Here is a 24,600-nt window from a genome sequence, read left to right on the forward strand (position 1 = left end):
TGGCCGCTTGATTACCTTCAAGCCTTTAAGACCCCAGACACTATACTTTTTGATAGGTGTTGGATCCACTTTGAGTTTTTTATGTGTGTTTAAGTTTTGAGATATCTGACCTGTTTCATTGTTCTGCAAACACATTTACAGTTTTGTCAGCACCAGTTTGTAAAGAGACTATCTCTTCCCCATTGAATACATTTCAGCTGTTTGTCAAAGCTTAGCTATTCATAGGTGGGTGGATTTACTTCTGTTTCTCAATTCTGTTCAGACTGTTTTGACTATTCTGATTATGTCTTATGTTTGGGGATAGTGTGGGGCTTAACCTTTTGTTCTTTTTTATTTAAATAACACACTGCCATTGAATCAATTCCAACTCATAGCAACCCCAAATCACAGAATAGAACTGCCCCTGTGGGTTCCCAAAACTGCAGATCATTACAAGAATAGATCTCCTGCGAGTGGTGTTTTTGAACCAATGTCTTTCTGGTTTAACCACCCATGGTGTAACCCACTACACCACCGGGGGTCTATTTTTAAGTGGTGTCTTTGTTTTACTTTACTCTTTAAATATCTCACTGCCCTTAAATCAATGCTGACTCATAACGACCCTTCTGTGATTTCTGAAACTGTTAACTGTTTACTGATAAAAAGCCCAGTATTTCTCCCATGATGGAGCTGGTTGTTTGGAACTACACCATAGTTGCTTAAAATTTCTTATTTTTAACTAATTATATATATACATAATTATATCATGTATGTAAAACAACTATATATAGTTGTTTTACATACATGATTTTAATCTTACAGGAGAGTTATAGAAACATTACTGAGATTTTCTTCATACACCTTACCCAGCTTCAACTTATGTTAACATCTCATATAACCAGCATATAAGGGGGTTCAAAGTTTGTGGAAAAATTATATTAACATTAAATTTTTCCACAAAGTCTTTGAAGTCCCTTTATCTAATGGCAGTGAGTTTGGGTTTTGGTTATATAGGTATCAAAGCCAACAAGTTGACATTGGTATAAAACTATTAACCAAACTACATATTTCACTTTATCGTTTTTCCTGTTAGCCTTTTCCCATTTTACAGTCCTATCTGTCCTGTATTCTACCTGGCATTTAATTTTTTTTTTCATTTCTTCCAAATGGTTCTTTTCTTTTTATTTCTTTATCATATTAACTGTTTTGAGAATACTGTTCATTTAAAAAAATATATTATTAGAAGGTTGTTTTTCTTTTCATTTTATTGGGAGTTTCCCATCTTTTCGTATGTTCTGGAAGAATTTGTGTAGGATTGGTGTCAGTTATACCCTGAATGCTTGGTAGCATTCTCCTGTGAAGCCACACTTGTTGCTTTCTGATTTTTTGAATTGGGCTAAAAAGAGATAAGGAAGGACAGTATATAATGCTCAAGGGAATGGTAGACAAAGAACCACTAAGTGCTGTAAGCATATATTCTCTGAACAATAGACCTGCGGAATAAGTCAATCACATGCTCCAAAAGATGAAAAAAGAAATCACAAGCTCTAAACAACTATAGTAGATGATTTCAATATACTGCTCTCTGGGAAAAATAGATCACAGGGAAAGAAGCTTAGCAAGAAGGCTATAGATCTAAACACTACCATTAGACAACTTGACCTGATATTTACAGAGCTTTCCACCCAACTACAAAAAAATCACATTCTTTTCAAGCCCACATGGCACATATTCGAAGGTAGGCCACATGCTCGAGCAAACGTTAAATCTGCATAAGTTTAAGCACATTGATATCATATAGACCTGTCTCTCTGACCACTGTGCCATAAGGCTGTAAATCAACAAAAGGAAGATGAAGAAAACAAGAACAAACAATTGGTGGATGAATAACTCTCTATTGCAAAAGGAGTATGTACTAGCCCAGATCAGAGATGAAATTAGGAAATTTCTAGAAACCAACGAGAATGAGAACACGATGTACCAAAATTTATGGGACACATCAAAGGCACTTATCAGAGGAAATTCCGTAGCAATACATGTACACATGAAAAAGGAAGAGAGACTTATGATTGATAAGCTGGCACAAAATTTACAGCAACTAGAGCAGAGTCAACAGGACAATCCTAATAGCAAAAGAAAAGAAATAATAAAATTCAGGGCTGAGATTCAGAAGAGGGAAAATAAGAAACCTATGGAAAAAATGCTAAAAGTTGGTTCTTTGAAAGGATAAACAGAATTGACAGGCTGCTGGAAAACCTAATCAAAGAAAGGAAGGAACAAATTTCAATAGCACTGATGATGGATGAAAGAGGGGACATTACAACAGACCCTAATGAAATCAAAAGGATAATTCCACAGTACTATGAAGGTCTGTACTCCAATGAATTCAACAACTTGGAAGACATGGACAAATACTTGGAAAAACAATCCTTCTGTAGTCTCCCTGATGGATGTCAAGAATATCAACAGACCCATATCAATAGAAGAAATAGACAAGGTTATCAAGGGATTACCAACAAAAAATCCCCTGGACTGTCTGGGCGGGAGTGGGAAAGCAAGGGCTGAACACCCCTACAAGACCGAAAGCAAGCCAGAACAAAAGGCGCAAGATAAGACAACCGGTACCAGTAAGTGAGACCAGATGTTCTGAGTACAAAGGAAGCTGCAAGAAGCTGACAAACAATTCTCGGAGTGACCAGGCCTCTATCTGGTAATTGCCACACCTTCTGGATATTCTTTACTACCCCTCTAACATCCTGCTTCCCTGACTACTGGGTGTGATTTCCCTGGGCTACTTGGTAGCCCATGGAACCTCATCTGGGGAGCTTCCTTTCTAATAAAGAGCTATTTACAGCCTGTTAACTCTTTCTTTCTTTGTTTGTCCTCATGCCTCTGTTTACCTCTCATGGACCAGGTGGCTTCACAGGAGAATTCTACCAAGCATTCAGGGAAGAACTGATACTAATCTTACACAAACTCTTCTGGAACATAGAAAAAGATGGCAAACTTCCAAATCCTTTCTATGAAGCTAGTATAACTCTGATACTGAAACTGGGCAAGGATCCCACAAGAATCGAGAACCACAGACCAATATCCCTAATGAACATCTATGCAAAAATCCTTAACAAAATACTGGCCAATAGAATACAAAAGTATATAAAACAAATAATTCATCATGACCAAATGGGATTCATACCAGGGATGCAGGGATGGTTCAATATATGAAAGACCATTAGTATCATTCGCCACATTGACGTGAAAAACTATAAGAACCACATAATAATATCAATATATGCAGAAAAAGCATTCGACAATATCCAATACCCATTCCTGTTTAAGACACTCAAGAAGATAGGAATGGAAGGAAAATTCAAGATAATACAAGCTATATATGAAAAACCAACAGCTAGCGTGGTAGTCAGTGGAGAAAAGACGAAAACAATCCTACTGAAAAAGGGGCCCCATACAAGGATGCCCCTTGTCCCCACTCTTATTTAACATCGAAATGGAGGTTTTAGCTAACAGCATGAGGCAAAGAATGGACATCACAGATATTCACCTGGGGAAGGAAGAGGTGAAACTATTGTTATTCACAGATGATAGGATTTTATATATGGAAAATCCCAAAAGCTCTACAAGGTGAGTACTGGAAGCAATAGAGGAATATGGGAGCTTGGCAGTATACAAGATCAACAAACAGAAATCTATCGGACTGTTGTACACATTGGATAAGACCACAGAAGAAGGGATTAAAAGGGGATTAAATGGCCAAGCACAAATGCTGACTCATAGTGACCCTATAGGACAAGGTAGAATGACCCTTTGATTTGGGGGACTTATTCTACAGTAGTCATGATATATTTTTTTTCTTAAATAATTTTATTGGGGTTTTTTGTCAGGTATTTAATATTTTATATATATATATGATCATTTTATTAGGGACTCGTACAAACTCTTTTCACCATACTTACATTCTTAATAAATACATATTTTTAGATACATGTAAACATTTAATGGTATTGTCCATTGATTAGATTTGTTATATAGTTTGCTGTGCCATGTCTGATAGCCTCCATAACACCCCCAATAATTCCCCACAAAGACCTACTTCTGAAAAGCAGAAAAAAAATGGTGGTAAAAAAACAAACTTCAGATTCTTCAAGTTCCTACAATTATATCCCAAATACCATTGTATGTTCACTTTGATTGCCCCTAGAGCTGATAATCTTTCTTTTTTATAAATCAATTGATTGGGGGTCATGAGAGATTTTCAACATTTTCACCAAATAGGAGCTTGAGAAGGTCCATTGAAAATTTGATATATTTTCCTAGCTGATAGGTAGATCAGAGCATGTATATAGGTACAGGTAAGAGATAAGAGCTCAGGACACATGGAATCCAGAAACAGGATGGGAGTAGCAATACCAGGAGGGGAAGGGGAAGGTGGGGAGAGGTGGGGGAAGAACAGGGAACTGATCACAATGATCACCACGTAACCACACTCACACCCCCAAGGGGGCGATATACAGGAAGCATGAGGGAAGGGAGACAGCGGTCAGTGTAAGATATGAAAATAACAATAATTTATAATTTGTCAAGGGGTCACGAGGGTGAGGGGGGGGGCACGAGGAAAAAAATAGCTGTTTAGAAATAATGATGGCAAAATATGTATGAGTATGCTTAATACAATTGATGTATGGATTGTTATAAGAGATGTAAGATCCCCCAATAAAATGATCTTTTAATAAAAAATTTTTCCTTTGACATGTGGCTTCGAAAAGATCAGTTACATATTCCATATGATAAATTGAGTAGTTAGCATTTTGCCTTTTTCTTTGAGTAGTGGGCCTTTATGATTATAATTCCTGGTCATTTGGAGTTTTATGTGTGTGAGCAAATTTAATGTAATAAGACTATGGTTTGCTAGTTGATTTAATAAGAAAAATAATGTTTGTGAAAGGAGGCTGAAGGCAATGAATTCAATAAGCCTTCGCTTATTTATTGTTGTGTTCTTCCAGCCCTCTTTAGTTATGTTAAATACTCCTGACCTTTTCCTGTGCATGCTTTTCAGGGCCAAAGCATTCATATAAAAGCTTTCAATGTGATTAGCATTGATGCTTCTAAGATTGCTTGGAAACTAGATGGTCAGAGATGAATTGTGGGTTTTATGAGTTTACTTCTTGCCTGAGTTTACCGTGCGGTGGGCCATATGGCAGAATGCTTCACAGGAAAGCCAGAAACGATGTTCTGGCTGTGTTCCAGATTATTGTCTGCTTCCATTTTTAAGTAGTGGTTTTAGTGCTTTGGGCTTGATTTACTGTGTACTAATGGGATTTATTTTTAACTTGAAATGACAAAATCACGTGGAAGTGTGTGTGTAGAATACAAATCCAGTAAAGTTACTAATATTCTTTTCATAGAAAGATTTTATTAATATGTTTCTTTTTATATCTGGTTAGAAAAACATAAGTTAATAAGTATCTGACGCTTGAATTCATCGTTGAGAATTAAAATAGCCTTGTTTAGATCAAAGTGTAGTTGCCTGATTGGCTTTTTTAATTTGCTTTCTTTAATACTCTGTAATGTAGAGAGGCTATTGTGGCCTCAGTTTATGTGTATATTTACATGCATCCCTGCTGACTAAAAATACTCCTTCAAATATACGATCTCCTCCCTGAGAGGTAAGCTGAGGCACAGAACGAAAGTAGAGTTGAGATGAGTGAAGTTAAGAGTGACTTTATTAGAGCAGGGAAAGAGCTCCTGGGCGGGTTCCAGGACCCAACGAGTTAGGTCAGGGAAATCGCCCGTCAGCAGGGCGGTGGAACATACATGGGGCCTGAGTTAGGGAGGTATGCACTGATGAGGAGGAGGGGGGCTTCTTGGTGCTGCAGCTGCAGGGTCTGAGTCGGGATGGTTTAGGAGCACATTATTTTGTTTTCAAAGACTAGCTTCTTGAAATGTAGGGCAAGGGACTGCAAAGTCCAGAGCTGGCCTTCGGAGCTTGGGGGACAGGGCTGCACAGTCCAGCAGGTCATTTTCCTGGAGAGCTGGGGTAAGGGGCCGCACAGACCAGACCTGGCCCAAACACTCCCCACCCCATCCCAAAGACATTGACAGGTTAGATAATTAGGTATTGCTTGTTATGAGAATGTCTCTCTCCAAATCTGCCTCTCTGAGTTTCTAAATGTCTGTCTCTCATTAAGTCTCTGTGCTTCCCACTCTACATATTTCTAACCCCTTTTCTGTCTACATCTCTCTCTTAATCTTCCCTGCCCTATCTGGATGTCTCTTTCCTTTCTCATTCTCTTTTTTCAGTCCTTTCTCTGTGTTTTGGTTTCTTTTCCCTCACTTCAAATATTGTCCCAGCACTTCAGTCTTGAGAAGACTTTCACTCATGCTGTTTGCCTGTTTAGTTCCCTTTTCCCCCTCCTTTTTTTGGCCTATTTTATCTTATTTTTAACAGTTTTATTGGCATAATTCACATATCACACACTTCAAAGGTTTAAATATATTAAAGATATCCACATATCTTTTTTTGTTTTATTTGCTTAATAGGATAATTCACTATATTTGTGTGCTAGACCTATCACTTTGTAATTTCACATCAGCCAAGTCTAAGAAATGGCCCATGGTTTTTAATCTATTTAGTTTCCCCCAAATTTCTCTCCACCTTAACCCTTTGCTTTGTCAGGATGATGGGAAAAACACATTTGGTTGAATAGTGATTTGAAATTAGGCTTATAGTAACTAGAAGCTAAAACTATAAGCAGAATAAATCAATATTGTATTTCTACCTGTAAGATTTGGTTTGGGCCTGCAAAATAAACAATAGGCTCATTTGTAGTGGGTGATGACTACAGCTGTATAGTCTTTCAGTAAAGTTTTTATCACTAGTGTAACAAATCTGCAGTCTTGAGAGAATCCTCAAGTTAATTATTTTCACCATGACTGAGAAGTATGTGAGTTTTAATATGATCTTACAAACAGTCCATCACATAAAAAAACTTGGGACATATGTTTATATATTTTTTACGTGTGAAAGAATTATTTCTTAAAGCCAATAGCCATTTATTTTCCTTACTAGTAGCAGTCTATTGGAGAGAAATTTTTCCCTCTTAACTGAACTACATAGTATATCAATTCATCTCTAAAAGTTAAAATAGGTGATGGCTGTTTTTATATTCATATTGCTTCCCTCTAAAAAGTAGTAAATCTGGAAAGAAATTTTGCATAGATCGCTTAGAGATACTCAGTTAGTAAATTAATATTTATTTGACATAGCATGTTTAGTTAAACTGCCAGTGACTTCTTTATTGTCACTTAAACACTCTTCTGGTTTGCATGTTAGAGAAGAAACCAAGTTGGATCTCTATAGTCTCAGAAAGCCTTTCTTTCAGCAGGCAGTAGAAGACTAAGAATATGTGTGTTAAATATGCTTAAAATATTTTTTTTAGATGAGTGACAATTGCTGTGTACGGACTCTTATACTCTCTTTAAAGCATTAGACTTATATATTTGGTTCAAATACAAATTTCTGAATCTAATGTTAGTACCCTTTTTAGTAAGTAATCAATCATATGAATTGTGTTTTTAGAAGTTGAACCTGAATACATAACTTTAGGTCATTAAAGCAAAATCATTTGAAAGCTTTCCTTGTTTGTTTCAGTTGCTCAATAGGTTTTACTCATGGAATTATGTTTTTTTTCTTTCTTTTTGAATAGTTACATAAGTCTTCTTTTCTAACCATGAAAAATTTTATCCATTTCAGCACTTATTATTAGAGCTTTACTTGCAGCATTTTGGATTTTAAAGCCAAGAGTGTATAACTAGAGTCAGTTGAATAATACCCCGTCATTTATAACCACAGAATCTCTATAGTTTTTAAATACCTTTCAAAAATTAGCTCTCATGCCCAAAGCATGCCTTTGTGTTTGACATCTTTTAGTGAGCTACTTTCTCAAGTCATACACTTATTCAGCCTTGCTGCTTTTCTTTCCTCAGGATAAATTGCATTATGTGTTACCACTAACAGTGCCATTCCATTTCAAAGAAAATGAAATTAGGGAGTGCAAAGCCCAGGTTACTGGAAACTAGATGATACAGGATAGGCACGGATCGCTGTTTTTGTTAACATGCAGAGGGCATATTTGTTTAATAACCAAGGCAAATCAGCCCTCAAATATCTTGTCATGCTTGCCCCTTTCTCCCCTGTGCCCAATATAATCAGATGTGGATTTTTTTTCAGAAGCCATTTTTGTTTAACATCTAAATATTTAGTAATATTATGAATTATTTATAGTATTTGCCTTTGGGAAATACCCATGCATTATTAACTTGCAACCCTAATTGACTTTGGGGAACCAGCTGGTGCCTTCTCTCAAGGCAATATCTATTAGAGAAAGAAGCTATTAGAGAGCCTCCTGACTTGAATGGACAACATTGAAGAATCCTCGAATAAGTTGGTTTCAGACCTCTCTAAATGCCATTTGAATCTAAATCATATTTTTTAGTTCTCTATAATTATTTATCACAGTTATCTTCTAGCATGGTTTCTTCCATTCTTTGATGAAAATCGAGATTTCTTCTTTGTTTGTGAACTGTTGATGATGATGACGTTTATGCTGTCAAGTCTATTCAGACTCATAGAGACCCTATACGATAGGGTAGAATTACCCTATTATAAACTTGTGGGTTTCCAAGACTTAGCTGTTTACAGGAGTACAGAGCCTCGTCTTTCTCCCTGTGACGCATTAAATTATTTTAAATCATCTTCTACCCCTGATTTTTAAATTTTTATTTTGTCTCTTTCAGGTTGTTTGAAGGACATTCATCAAGGAAACCAGAAAAGCTTAAAACACTCTTTTGCTACTTTAGAAGAGTCACAGAGAAAAGTAAATTCCTTTGATTTTAATTACAATTTTTATCCTGATAGTTGCATGTCAGGAACAGTGTGTATTTAAAACACACATCCAACCCAAATCATGTTGAAGTAGTAATAATTTACTATTATAATCTAAATGTGCATGGTGTATATGTGTACATATGTGCTGTATCAAGTAACATGTCAGGAACAGTGTGTATTTAAAACACACATCCAACCCAAATCATGTTGAAGCAGTAATAATTTACTGTTATAATCTAAATGTGCATTGTGTATATTGTACATATGTGCTGTGAGTGTTAGGGGGGGTATGTAAATGATTTATGTAGGTCAACTAGACATTGCCTTTCTACCGAACCTTCATTTTTTCTTCTCTAAGCCATTTGTAGAGTCCCTTATAGTTAGTGTGCATATGTCATTCTTTCTGTGTTGGACCTTGATCATCTTGCTTTCTCAGAGGCTAACATAGCAACAGAAGCAATAGTGGTAAATGACTAGTAGTCACCAACTGATAGTGATTATTACTAACAATTTTATCTTAGGAGTTGGGTGATTGTGGACATGGTTTTCTGAGTCTCAGTTTCTATATCTGTAAAATAAAAATTATAGTGATCGCAGAGGATTATTGCAAACATTTAATGACTTAATGCAAGCATTTCCATTTAAGAAATGTAAAACTCAAACCAAATTCACTGCTGTCAAGTTGATACCAACTGTGTTAGTCCAGGTTGACTAGAGAAACAAATCCAGTGACACTCATATATGTATAAAAAAAGTTTTATATAAAAAGTAATTAGTTATCAAGAAAGTATCTCAGCCCAGTCCAAATCAAGCCCATAAGTCCAATACTGGTCCATAAGTCCCTTGTCAGACTCAAGCAGCCACATACAATGAATGATGCAGAATGCAAGAAGATCACAGGTCGATGGGCTCTGTAGAGTCATGTGGATCCAAGGTTGTTGGAAGCATGGCAGGTTTCCAGATATGGCAGGGTTCTGGCAATTCGCAGTATGGCCAGCAAGCAGTAAGGTGACGGGGGAGAGAGAGGAGTTCCCAGTGTCTCACACCTTTATACTATGAAGGAGTCATCAAGCTGTGACTTTAGGCAGCTTTGACTCCAAACCTACACTACTTTCGTACATCTTCAAGTTGATGTAAAATTATCTAACTACCACACTGACTCACAGTGACCCTCTAGGACAGGTTAGAACTGCCCCTGTGAATTTCTGAGATGATAACTCTACAAGAGCAGAAATCCCTTTCTACTTCAGAGCAGCTGGTGGTTTCAACTGAGTTTATAACCACTCTGCCACCTTAATAGCCGTAAGCTATTATCAAAGAAGGCCTTTCTTAAAAGTTAATTCTACTCAAACCAAACTCACCTGCTGTCAAGTAAATTCTGATTCAAAGCAACCCTGTAGGACAGGGTAGAACTGCCGACATGGATTTTTGAGACTGCAACTCTCGAGTAGAAAGCTTCATCTTTCTCTAGAAAGTTGAGTCTAAGGCATTGGTTCTCAACCTGTGGGTCACAACCCTTTTGGGGGTCGAACGACCCTGATTTGTAACTAGCAAAATTATAGTTATGAAGTAGCAATGAAAATAATTTTATGGTTGGGGGCTCACCACAACATGAGGAACTGTATTAAAGGGTCGCGGCATTACAAAAGTTGAGAACCACTCTTCTAAGGGAATTTATGAGATATTTTTGTTTCCTTAGAATCAACTTAGTAGAAAAGGTCAACCTGGATGAAAGAAAATGATCCTTTGTAGACTGGTCATGTAGATTATAATGTTCTTAAAAAACACATAATTTAAATATTAGGTGAGTTTTCTTATACCTTTTCTTTGGTGGGTAATTTTCCTGAATTACCATGTAATTGGCATATTTTCCTCATGAATGTAGTGTTGGACACTTTTTGGAAAGAAGTTTGGTTATTAAGATTTTGATATTTTGCTATAACAATCATGCTTCACTGAGAGAAGATTAATTCTTAATTCATTGGAATCATCTGTACTAAATGAAATATTAAGGAGAGTGTAGGTTCATTTGTAATAATTTGTTAAGAAGGTAACACTTTTGATATTTTAAACCTGGAGACAGCTAAGCTTGTCAGGACCAGAATTTGTATAAGGCATAAGCCTATTAGAGAAGGAAAATTGAAGTACCATACTTTCCAGTAAAATAAATGATAGAAAAGTAGTAAGAATGCATAATTTCAAAGGTGAGAAACTTGTGAGACCCTAGATCTGTTGTTCATCTCTCATAGGTTTCAGTGTAGAATGAATTCCGTGATTATACCAAGTAATTCAAAGTCACTAACCTTTCTAAATTTTAGTATTCTAGACACTCCCAGGAAAAAGCTAGAAAAGTTAAAATTGCCTTAAATTACTGTTATTTGCTTATTTTTAGTATCAGAAATTAAATTATACATTGATTTGTAAATACCATATATACTCAGGTATAAGCAAACCTGAATACCAGATGAGGCACCTAATTTTACCCCCAAAACTGCATTAAAAATGTGCTGAGTGAATGCTAAAGACAATGGGTGCATAAGCAAATGTGGTGAAGAAAGCTGATGGTGCCCCGCTATCAAAAGGTTTAACATCTGGGGTCTTAAAGTCCTGAAATAAACAAGCAGCCATCTAGCTGAGAAACAACAAAACCCACATGGAAGAAGCACACCAGCCTGTCCCAACAGGATTGCTGAAGACAAAGCGGGAGCATAAGTAAGTGTAGTGAAGAAAGCTGATGGTGCCCAGCTATCAAAAGATATAGAGTCTGGGGTCTTAAAGGCTTGAAGATAAACAAGCGGCCATCTAACTGAGAAACAATAAAGCCCACATGGAAGAAACAAACCAGCCTGTGAGATCTCTATGCGTTGAAGGGATCAGGTATCAGCCACCAAAGAACATAAAAATCATAGCATTGTGGATGAGGGGGAGTGCAGAGTGGAGACCCAGGCCCTATCTGTGGCCAATTGGATGTCCCCTTGCAGAAGGGTCGCGGGGAAGAGACAAGCCAGTCAGGGTGCAGTGTAGCAATGATGAAACATACAACTTTCCTCTAGTTCTTTAATGCTTTCTTCCCCCCACCCTCACCCCCACTATCATGATCCCAATTCTGCCTTACAAATCCGGCTGGACTAGAGGATGTGCGCTGGTACAGATGGGAACTGGAAACACAGGGAATCCAGGACAGAAGAACCCCTCAGGACCAATGGTGACAGTGGTGATACCCGGAGGGTGAAGGGATAGTGAGGGAGAAAGGGGGAACAGATTACAAGGATCTACATATGGCCTCCTCCCTGGGGGACAGACAGCAGAGAAGTGGGTGAATGGAGACATTGAATGGTATAAGATATGACAAAATAATAATAATTTATAAATTATCAATAGTTCATGAGGGAGAGGGGAGTGGGGAGGGAGAGGAAAAATGAGGAGTGATTACTAGGGGCTCAGAAAGCAAATGTTTTGAGAATGATGAGGGAAAGAAATGTACAAAAGTGCTTGGCTCAGTGGATGTATGTGTAGATTGTGATAAGAGTTGTGCAGCCCCCAACAAAATGATTTAATTTTAAAAAGATGTGATGGAAAATTGGGCTTATACATGAATATATGCAGAAGGTATTTTTTCCCTGCATTTTCACTATGCATGTTAATTGAATCCTTAATAAATATATGGTGAATTATTGTTAAACTTTCAGAGTGTAATGGTAAGACTTGAGAAAATACTTAGGGTAATAAGAGAGGTTTGCAATGTAATGATTAATGCCATAGAACAATGGTTTTCAACCTTCTTAATGCCATAGCCCTTTAATACAGCTCCCTATGTTGTGGTGACCCCCCAAACCATAAAATTATTTTTGTTGGCTACTAAATAACTTTAATTTTGCTACTGTTATGAATTGGGCGACCCCTGTGAAAGGGTTGTTTAACCCCCAAAGGGGTCGTGACTCACAGGTTGAGAACTGCTGGTATAGAATTTCGAGTCTAGTTATAGAAATATATTTAAAGCACCATAGGTCATCCATCTAAGACATCATAAATGATAAGAATTATCATTATTTAACCATAAAGAATGGACAAAAGGAGCTTGGTGGCATGTTGGGCTGCTAGCCACAAAGTTAAGTAGCTCAAACTTAACAGTCACTCCTTATGAGAAAAATGAGGCTTTCTATTCTCTAAGAGATTTACCGCCTCAAACCTAAAGGGTCAGTTCTACTCTATCCTGTAGGGTCTCTATGAATAGATATCAACTTGATGGCAGTGGGTTTGTTTTTAGTTAAAAAGGAAAAAGAAATACTCAAGATGGGGAGTACTCCCTCAGTGCAAGAATACTTTCTTCTATTAAATTGGCATTCTATGATGCTCACCTTCCCGACACAACTGCTGAAAACAAAGTGGGTGAATAAGCAAATGTGGTGAAGAAAGCTGATGGTGCCCGACTATCAAAAGATATAGCATCTGGGGTTTTAAAGGCTTGAAGATAAACAAGCGGCCATCTAGCTCAGAAGCAATAAAGCCCACATGGAAGAACACATCAGCCTATGCAACCACGAGGTGTCGAAGTGATCAGGTATAAGGCATCATCAGAACAAAAAAATCTTACCATAGTCAATGATGGGGGAAATGCGGAGTGGATACCCCAAAGCCCATTTGTAGGCCACTGGAGAGCCCCTTGCAGAGGGGTCTTGGGGTGAAGACGAGCCAGCCAGGGTGTGATGTAGCAACGATAAAAAATATAACTTTCAAAAATATATATATATAACTTTCCTCTAGTTCCTAAATGCTCCCCCCCCCCCCCACTATCATGATCTGAATTCTACCTTGCAAGTCTGGCTAGACCAGAGTATGTACACTGGTACAGATAGGAACTGGAAACACAGGGAATCCATGGCGTATGATCCCTTCAGGACCAGTGGGGGGTGAGTGATGATACTGCGAGGGTAGAGGGAGAGTGGGTTGGAAAGAGGGAACCGATTACAAGGATCTATATGTGACCTCCTCCTTGGGGGACAGACAACAGAAAAGTGGGTGAAGGGAGACATTGGACAGGGCAAGATATGACAAAATAATAATTTATAAATTATCAAGGGCTCACAAGGGAGTGGGGAGTGGGGAGGGAGGGGAAAAATGAGGACCTGATGATAGGGGCTTAAGTGGAGAGCAAATGTTTTGAGAATGATGAGGGCAATGAATGTACAAATGTGCTTTACACAATTGATGTATGTATGGATTGTGATAAGAGTTGTATGAGCCCCTAATAGAACGATAAAAAAGAGAATACAACAGCTCCCAGAAAATAAAAAAAATTTAAAAAAAAGATGGGGAGTATAATAGGAGACCTTTTCCGCAAAACTGGTACCTTTTGTGTAAGGATAAATGAGAAAGTACTGGACTGCTGAAAAGGGGCAGCAAAGAAACTCACCGGTCTTCACCTTAGCTCTGGTAGAAGGAAGGGCAAACACAATCTCTTCTGAGAGTTTGAATTACAAGACATCACTTTGCCATGTGAAGTCACACCACCAGTGTGGCCCACAAAATCCTGCAGCAGAAAATTTGATTAAGACTGATGTCCAGTCACTTCTGCTCCCAGATGGCAGATGGAGACAGAGTAAATCTTCTCTGGAAAAAGTCTGCTTTAATCCAGACAGACAGTAGTAACAAGATCCCTTCAGTTATAAAACATATCCTATTTTCAGAATTTAATACAGAAACAAATGCGCCTTTTAGAATTGATAAATATAAAATTACATTAGGACCAATTTGTCACTGTTGTTAAATATTTATATATTGCATTTGTAATTAGACTCTTGAGACTGGAAGATTTTAAAGAACCTTCTGAATTAAATTATTTTCCATATAAAGTGTCTTTTAAATGAAGTTCTTAAAAACTGGTGGTTGACATGAATTATATATTGTGATTTTATTAAGAGAAATGGTGATTAAAATGCACTCTTCTGGAATATAAAGTGTCTTTTTATACATAAGATGTGATCTCAAGGCATTTAAAAAGTTACTGTATCTAAAGAACTTTATTCTTTGGATTTTTCTCTTTCTTAGCTAGCAACACTTATTTATGAATTATTCTTGGTTATTCTTAATCTTAAATGCCACTTAATGCTCTTCTTTACTGAGTTTCTGAATGGTGAGATTGAGATTGGATTCCAATAGACTTGCTTCTGTAGTGTTTGAATAGTTTTTGAGTAGTGAAGTCTTAAAGGAAGTTAAATATCTAAAGAATGTTGTTAAGACTCATATTAACAAGATTGTGTTATTTATCTATTTATTATATTCTTAGTATTGGAATTGACAAGAAATGTCAGAGCATCATGTGGAAGCTCTTAACCCCACTTTAGATGATTTGGCTTCAGAGTCGTATTCCTGAGACAAGGGTAGTAGGTCTTTAATGCTGATTCCTACACCTAGTGACACAAATGAAAATCTAGAACTTCCCCAAAGGGTTTCCACCCCCTCCCCCCCAATTTTTGTATTGTGAATTAGGTAGAGGTTTACTTGTTGGATCATTGGTTTGCCTTCAACAATTTAAAACAATTTATCAAACCTCAGTGACTTGCCCTGTTTCTTTCCCTGCCTTTAACCCCGATCTCTTTTGTAGTAAATTATCTTCCCTTTCACCAAAGTTAACACCTGCCTAACCTCTAGCCCAGTGTTTCTCATAGTGGGGGATACAGGATACTGTCCCTTGGTGGTGTTGTAACAATGGGGGTATGGCCAAACAATTAGATTCTTATATTTTATTCTGGATTGTGTATTATAGTACAAAAGTTTTTAATTACCAAGGGTCCAGTTAACATTCCCCCTCTGGTAGTTACGTAGTCTGGTGTCATTTTGGGTCTGGAGAGGATTAAGAGTGAAGGGGTGGAGTCTAGTCTGTCAGTGGGGTCATAGCCAATGAGGCCTCTGTGTGGACATTGCCTTCCCCAGAGAATTCTGGAAACGCCTGTATTTTCCAACTTGGAGGCAGGAGACACCTCTCTGCTTACTCCCTTGGAACTGCTCTACTGACAAGACACAAGGTGCTATGCCCTGGGAACTGGAGAAATCACATGGACCTCCCCTATTGCAATCAGACCTCTGGAACTGGAGAAGCCCTGTAGAGACCCCTGCCAGCACTGAGATGCTTACAACGCCACTGGATCCACAAGACTTCCCACCCACTGGCCTGTGATCCTCCTGCATTTGGCATCATTGCATGCATTTCGTGAGTCAGAAGAGGATTGATGTCAGACATATGGGCTAATATTAGATTTATGGACTTGATCTGGACTGGGCTGGGACGTTTTCTCAGTATTTAATTGCTCTTTTATATAAACCTCTTTCTTCTACACGTGTATCTCTATACATTTGTTTCTCTAGTCTACCCAGACTAACACCCCACCCCCACCCCGTAAAGTGGGCAGTAGGCCAGATAAAGTTAGGAATCTGTCCATTGCCTCTGATTTCCCTCCATTATCCTCCCATCCCTGATAATCACCAAAGTCTGTTAGTCATTCATTTTTTTGTGTATGACCTTTATGATGTTAGGGAATTTTCCTTCTATTCCCAGCTTATTGAGTTTTTTAAGATCAAGAATATGTATTGAATTTTGTCAGATGTCTTTTATGCTTAAAATGATAATGTACTTTTTCCTTTGTTTTGTTAATGTGGTGGATTACATTTATTTTTCTAATGTTGAATCATTCTTCCACATCTGGTATCAATCACACAAGGTCATGATGGGTTTGCGGGTTTTTTTGAGGGGGTGGTGGTTTTATGTTCTGTTGGATTTTACTAGCTAGAATTTTGCTGAGGAATTTTGCATTTATGTTCTTAAAGTATGGTGGTCCATAATTGTCTACTCTGGTGATGTTTTTGCCTGATTTTGGTATAAGGATTATGCTCACTTCTAAAAATTAATTCCGGGGTTTACCTTTCTTTTGTATATTCTGGAATAGTTTGAGTAAATTTGGTGTCAGTTGTTTTCTGATTGTTTGGTAGAACTCCCTGATGGCATTGTCTGATCTTGGACTTTGATTGTTGTTGAGAGATTTTTTAATGACCAGATCAATGATTACTTTTCTTTTTTTTTTTTGATTAATAATTTTTTTTAAAACTTTTTATTAGGGGCTCATACAACTGTTATCCCAATCCATACACACATCAATTGTGTAAAGCGCATTTGTACATCGTTTCTCAAAACATTTTCTCTCCATTTAAACCCCCGACATTAGGTCCTCATTTTTCCCCTCCCTCCCCGCTCCCCCCTCCCGCATGAGCCCTTGATAGTTTATAAATGGGTATTTTGTCATATCTTGCCCTGTCCGACGTCTCCCTTCATCCACTTTTTGGTTGTCTGTCCCCCTGGGAGGAGGTCACACACAGTTCCATGTAGTCGGTTCCCTCTTTCCTGATTACTTTTCTTACCGGTCTGTTTATTTTTAAAAATCAGTATGTGTTAGAGTTGGTAGTGAGTTTCTAGAAATTTGTCTATTTCTTGTTGGCTTTAAAATTTGTTGCAATACAGCCCTTCATGGTGTTATTTATTTTTTATTATTAAATTTGGTTTTGTTGTGATGTTGTCTATTTCATTTACTATTCTTGGTATTTGCCTCTTCTTGTTTTCCTCATTTAGGTTTGCCAATAGTTTCAATTTTGTTAACCCTTTCAAATAATGTTGGTCCTTTCTGTTGTTTTTCTATTTTCTGCCTCACATTTCTTCTCTAATCTTTATTATATCTTCTGGTAGCTCACACAGTATTTTTCTGATCTTCTAATTGTTAGAGATGTTTAATATACGTGGTGATTTGGGCTCTCTCATCTTTTTTTGATGTTGATTGAGTGCTGTGTTGTGGCCCAAATGTTTTGATGTGTTGCATTTTAATTTTCCTTTTTTTCCTCAAGTAATTAAAAATTTTTTTTCATATCTTCACTTAGCCAGTGGTTTTTAAGCAGTTAGTACCAAGTAGCTTGCTTTTTCCCCTTTATCTTTCTATTTTTTATTTCCAATTTTATAGTGTTGTGATTTGAGATACAGTGGTTTATATTGGTGGTTTTACATTTATTAAGGTTTGCTTTGTGGCCTAACTGTTGTCTATCATAGAGTGTTCCATGTGTAGTTATATGCCTAAGAGATTAAATTGATTGTGTTGTTCTTTTATGTCTTTGTTGAGCTTATTTCTACCTGTTTTGTCTTCCTTTATGTGTTGCATGAAGTCTTCTACAATTATCGTAGTACTGTCTATTTCTCTCTTTATGAGTTTTATTACTTTCAGGAAATTCAAAATACATTAATACATCTCTATATAAATATCAACATTTACATAGTATCTATAAACAGTATGTAAATAAATACATAAATATTTTTACTATTATTTCTTCTTGTTCAGTTGTCCTTTGTTCATTATGTGGTGCCCTTTCTCCCTTGGATGTTCCCTTGTTGTTAGGTGCCATCATCAGTCAGTTCTTATCCATATGCACAACAGAATGGAACACTGCGCAGTCCTGCATCATCCTCACAATTGTTCTTATGTCTGAGCCCATTGATGCAGCGACTGTATCAATTTCTACATGTACTATTTAGTGACACTAATTACATTGGAGTTGAATACTGTTTTCACCTTCATGTCCCTTTCTTACTAACATAAATTCCTGTCTAATTTTTCGAGTTCCCCTCATCAATTTCATTGCATATAGATAGTATTCAACAGAGTATAATGCTCAGAGCACATATTTCTTTAGATTTAACATAACGATAGGTTCTCAAACTTATTTAACCTACTATTCCTTTTCCAAAAAAATTATTTAGTGCACCTGCCTCCCCCGCCCCCCTGTCACACTCTGGCAATTAAAAATTACTTTTGTACTATAATCCAGGATAAAGTTCAGGTACCTGCTTTGTATCCATCCTGGATCATTCCAGTGCCCCCAGTATCACCCATTTTGGGAAACACTGATCTATACTATTGATTTTTAAGAAGACTCCAATGGATCGCATTTTTAAGATAACAAGATGGGCATGAATTCCCAGTCAATGAGAATTTGAAATTGTTTTGTTTTCCCTTTTTTGATCTGGAATCTTCTGTAGATTCTCTCATCAAAATGTTCAGTAATGGTAGCACTCTCAAGTTCTTCTGGCAAAGGAAGCAGTTGTTCATGGAGACAATTAGCTATAGATTCTGTACCCTCCCCCTATTCCTGACTTTCCTTCTTCCTCTATCCCTCCAAGTATATAGTGACTTTTTCCTTGGATGGATGAATGCAAGCTTTTAAGATCCTCCAGGCAATGTACAGGGAGATAGAACAGAAGCACTTAACAAATTATTAGGTCAGTTTTCTCCAGTGCCCCACAAAACCATAAATCTCTAAACCAAGGAATCAAATCTCAGTAGCTCTTTGTGGGTGTTGGGATGGGTCATTATTGTAAGCAGCTGTTCGAGTATTTACAAGTGTACACCTTTTTTTTAAACAATTAAAATAATTGGATTAGCTCCCCTATATTTAATCAGTGTGGAATATCTTTCTTTTTTTAAAATCATTTTGTTGGGGACTCGTACAACTCTTATCACAATCCATCCATCCGTATATTGTGCCAAGTACATTTGTACAATTATTGCCCTCATCATTCTCAAAACATTTGCCTTTGGTATCAGCTCCTCATTTTTTCCCTTTCCTCCACACTCCCCCTCCCTCATGAACCCTTGCTAATTAATAAATTATTATAATTTTGTCATGTCTTATACTGACCGACGACTCCCTTCACCCACTTTTCTGTTGTCCATCCCCAAGGGAGGGGGTTTTATGTAGATCCTTGTAATCGGTTCCCACTTTCTACCCTCTACCTTCCCAGTATCACCACTCTTACCTCTGGTCCTGAAGGATTCATCTGTCCTGGATTCCCTGTGTCTCCAGTTCCTATATGTACCAGTGTACATCCTCTGACCTAGCCGGATTTGTAAGGTAGAATTAGGATCATCTTAGTGGGGTTGGGGGGTGGGGAAGCATTGAAGAACTAGAGGAAAGTTGTATGTTTCATCATTGCTACACTGCACTCTGACTGGCTCGTCTCCTCCCCGTGTAAGGGGGTGTCCAGTTGCCTACAGATGGGCCCTGGGTCCCCACTGCGCACTGCCCCTCATTCACAGTGATAAGACTTTGTTCTTTGATGCCTGATACCTGATACCTTTGACACCTCGTGATCACACAGGCTGGTGCGCTTCTTCCATGTGGGCTTTGTTGCTTCTGAGCTAGATGGCTGCTTGTTTACCTTCAAGCCTTTAAGACCCCACACACTATATCTTTTGATAGCTGGGCACCATTAGCTTTCTTCACTATTTTTGCTTATACACCCACTTTGTCTTCAGTGATCCTGTCGGGAACGTGAGCATCATGGAATGCCAGTTTAATAAAACAAAGAGTTCTTGTACTGAGAGTACTTGAGTGGAGGCCCAATATCCACTGCTACCTAAGCCTATAAATATCTGCATGTAGATCAAATTCCCCATCATCATATATAAATATATTTACATATGTACATGCCTGTATTTAGACCTCTATAAATGCCCTTTGCCTCGAAGTTCTTTCCTCTATTTTTCCCTTTACTTTATTCTTGTCGCACTAGAATGCTCAGCCTTCATTTGGGTTTCAGTAATTCCTCTCGGTTACATTGCTCTTGATCAAGCCCTACCAGACCTCTTACACTCTCCTCACCACTGATTTTGGATCACTTGTTCCCTTGTCCCTGGGTTTGTTAACACCATTTCCTTTACCCACCTCCCTCTCTCCCATGTCCCCCTGCAACCATCGGTCACTTGTTTTCTCCTCCAGATTGTTTATCCAGCCTATCTTATCAAGATAAACCTGCAATGTGGAATTTCTATTGCTATTAACCTCCCCCCTTTTCCCCTCTTTCCCACCTCGATCACCACTGGTAAACTGTTTTCTGTATCTTTACCTTTTTTGGTCTTTTATTTAATTGAGTCATCCAGTATTTGTCTTTTTGTGGTTTATTTCTTTGATTCTGTATAATGTCATCCAACTCCAACTATGTTGTATTTGTGTATTAACAATATGTAGCAAATACATCAAGGTTGTATTTAACCTACTGGCTTAATATTATTCCCTTGAATGTTATAACACATTTTGCATATCCATTCATCTATTGGTTTAAGTTGTGCCCAGTTTTTGATTATTGTGAACAGTGTGCAGAACACTGTTGTACAAGTCTCTGCTTTTAAGACTTTTTTGTATATACCTAAGAGTGGTCATATGGTAGTTACATTTTGTTATTCTGAAGAACTCCCACATTGTTTTCCTTTCTTTGTATAACACCTGTAAGCATCACTGGTTTTGCTTCACTAGTGCCCTGTCATTCCTATCTTGAGTATACTCCCTAATGCTTGGGTTCTGTGATTTAGTGTGACATCCCACAGAAACTCCCAAAACTGAGGATTTGTCTCATGTAGTGGCGGCTGCTGTTCAGTTCCAAATCTGAGGGTCATGCAGAAGCAAGCCAAATGCCAGACCCAGAGCCAGAAGCAAGTCCGATAACAGAAGTAAAAGATGTCCAAAAACCACAGTGGGTCATTTTGCTTTTACCAAAATTTAGCCAGGAAAACAGATGGTTCTGGTAACTTGTGTTCTCTCACTGTCTGTGAGCCTACTTGGCTAGTTGGGGCAGAAATGGTGAGAGAAGTGACTTTCCTACCATGTGCAACTTGTTGATTAGCTGATTCGTGTCTATCCACAGTTCCTCATTGCTTTCTTCTACTCTAGTGGTTCTCAACCTTCCTAACGCCGTGACCTTTTAATCCAGTTCCTCTTGTTTTGGTGACCCCCCCAACCATAAAATTTTCGTTGCTACTTTAATTTTGCTACTGCTTTGAATCAGGCGACCCCTGTGAAAGGGTCGTTGAGTTAGTTAATTATGCCCACCTGACCAATAATCACATGTGGGGCTAATTGAAAGGCGGAGGGATAAATGGGTGGCGAGCCTCGCCTTTCTAGTTCTCGGGTCTCTTGTTTTGTGATGGTTGCACCGGGTTGCGGTTGCTTTGGCGGTTTCCTGTTTCAGCTTGCAAGATTGACTTCCTATAAGACATCCCCAAGGAGAAGCTACATGGACCTATCCCGATGCAGCCCTGGGTGCTGGAGCAGCCATGTGGAGACCCCTGCTAGTGCTGAGATGCTTGTTCGTTCACTGACTCAGCTTTCCTCCTGCAGTCGGCATTATTGCCTCTGTTTTGTGAGGTGGAGGACTTTGTGGACTGGTGTTGGGTTAATGGGTTAATGTTGGACTTGTGGGCTTAGGCAGCATTGGGTTGGGATGTTTTCATGATGCACATTTTCTTTACATAAAACTCTCTCTTATACATGAGTTGCTGTGGATTTGTTTCTCCAAAGTACCCAGACTAATACAGTCGTTCACCCCCAAAGAGGTCGTGACCCACAGGTTGAGAACTGCTGCTCTATTCCCTATTCAGAGTTCCTCAAAACTTAGTACTTTATCCTTGTAGTTCTTGTTGTGTTTATGGGGCAGGATCAGAACAAAGGTCTTTATGCTGCCATCTTCCAGAATTCTAATCCATTTGATTTTGAGTTGTTATTCTTTGTGACTGAGAGAAAAGAAATGTGGATTTGCCCTTAGGAATGAAATGGTTGTCAAGCTTCCATTGTGACTCTACCACCACTCTCAATAATGGTTTCTGACAGCTTTCTTATTGCTTACGAGTTTCCTTTTAAGCAGAAGGGTAAAAATGGCTTGACGTTTTCAGTTTGTTCTTTGGTTTGAATCATGCAAATTACTTGTGGTGAGCTTATTTACTGGTAGTTTTTTGCCACTGCTTTAATAAACTGAAAAATTTAAAAATAAGTAAAATTAACCAGAAATTATGTGTGATGTTATCAATAGAATTTTGTTTCATCCTCGCAAATCTGTTACTACTGGAAAGATATGTAATCTTACTTCTCTAAGCTAATAGAGCACAATAATTTCTTCTTTTAACTAGAGCACATACTTACATATTTAAGCCCAATAATTAGCCATGTTAACTCCAAAGTATATGCCAATAATTTTCTTTTTTAATCTTAGACATTTTACTCTAAGTTATATAAATGTGTATCTATTTGCTATTCTGTGGTTTTAGGTTAAGGCTTTTCTTTGAGAAAGAATTCTCATTTGAATTCAATTTTGTCTTAATTGCATAACCTACATCCATTGTGTATTGTTGTCTTAAGAGTATTTATTTTAGAAATTAGCACCCAAAAGTGTTGGCAATCAAATTAAAGTGTAGTGCTCTTATTTATTTAGTTTTATTTAGCAGGGACATACTAATTTATAGGAAGGATTCCTAATGTAAGGACATTATCTTAATTTGATCTTCTATTGCATTCCAACACTAAGCATGGTATTTTTAAACTAGTTTTATAATCGTTTTGAACCCTTTCTTTTACTGAATATATATGATCTGTCTTAAAATTAAAATTTCGTTTGAGTATGTTTTTCTTTTATTTCTTTTGTAGAACCTACTGGGTTGGTAACGTTTACAAGACAGAGTCTTGAAGATTTTCCAGAGTGGGAAAGGTAACAATAAAAAATAATTTTAAAGCCTTTGATTTAGAAGGGCTGTTTTACTACAAAAAGCTTTATTTTGCTGCTCCTGAGAAAATAGCATTTCAATCTCTAAAAACCCTGGTGTCAGGGAGTTCATTCTTATAAGTGATTCATCGATATGGCTCATAGCTAGAAAGAATCCTTTTGAATCAAAGTCTGAAACCCTGTGATTCCCACCCCTTTGCCTTAATTCTGTGTTTTGAAATAAAGTCTTGTTAAAATTAAGGAGTTTTGTTTGTGAAAATACTAATATTAATTGAAACACCAGTATTTAAATGTTCTTCCTTATTTTCTACATTTTGACAGTGGTTGTATTTCATGATTTTTCCTTTCCTGATAACAAATTCTGTGAAACTTTTGTTGAACTAAAATGATGTAAGCAAGTAATTGTATAGAATGACTTGAACTCTGAAATTTGGCTACCCATGTGAAATATTGCCATGTTTTATAGAAGTTGCTACTGTACTGGTGTGTTTTTTTTTTCTTTTTGTTTTTTGAGTTTTTCAGTCTTTAAATACTGTTTAAATAAGCTTAAGCAACCTGAAAGGGAGGTGTGCGGTGGGGGTGGGGGATCAAGCCAGAAAAAAAAAGGAGAACAAAAAAGAGCGTTTTGGAGGCTCATGGCATATTAGAGATGAAAGGGACCTCAAGATGTCATCGATTCCTGCTGCCTACGGAAAATATCCATTTCCTCTACAATCCTTCAGATAGACACTAGCCAGTTTCCGTGATTGGAAAGTCTCCACTTTTTGTCGATCTATTATTGTTAGCTGCTTTCATTTACTAAAAGGCTTTCAGATGACGTTTTCACATCCTGCACCACTGTCCCAGGTTTTACCTGTGGATCTATAATACATGAATTAAATTTTTTTTTAATTTAAGGAGTTACACACTTCTTAAAAATACTTTCTGGACTTAACCCCACCTCTGATAAAGCTTAGAGTCATTTCTTCTCTGTATTAAACCTACTCATTTCTTTAATTTTACATGTAATATAGAATGTAAGCTGTTGATCCCTGCTCTTGACATAACTCCTATTATTGACCCCTCTTAAAATATGGTGCCTACAAATGAAAATAACACTCTGCCAGAGGATTGTTATTTTTAGATCTTCTGTTAGTCT

General features: G+C 37.6%; 1 protein-coding gene across 2 annotated transcripts in view; it reads left to right on the forward strand.

Annotated features, from left to right (window-relative positions):
* The window catches only part of PARG (poly(ADP-ribose) glycohydrolase), a 164,577-nt gene that overhangs the window by 72,370 nt on the left and 67,607 nt on the right, over positions 1-24,600 (forward strand). For both annotated transcript variants that reach the window (XM_045283673.1, XM_004716237.3), the window contains exons 10-11: positions 8,791-8,870; positions 23,387-23,447. In XM_045283673.1, the coding sequence (XP_045139608.1) occupies positions 8,791-8,870; positions 23,387-23,447 (141 nt within the window). The remainder of the gene's footprint in view (positions 1-8,790; positions 8,871-23,386; positions 23,448-24,600) is intronic.

The sequence above is a fragment of the Echinops telfairi genome, unplaced genomic scaffold (assembly GCF_000313985.2).
Source record: "Echinops telfairi isolate 266 unplaced genomic scaffold, ASM31398v2 ScPeMD7_7465;HRSCAF=8503, whole genome shotgun sequence".
Classification (NCBI taxonomy): domain Eukaryota; kingdom Metazoa; phylum Chordata; class Mammalia; order Afrosoricida; family Tenrecidae; genus Echinops; species Echinops telfairi.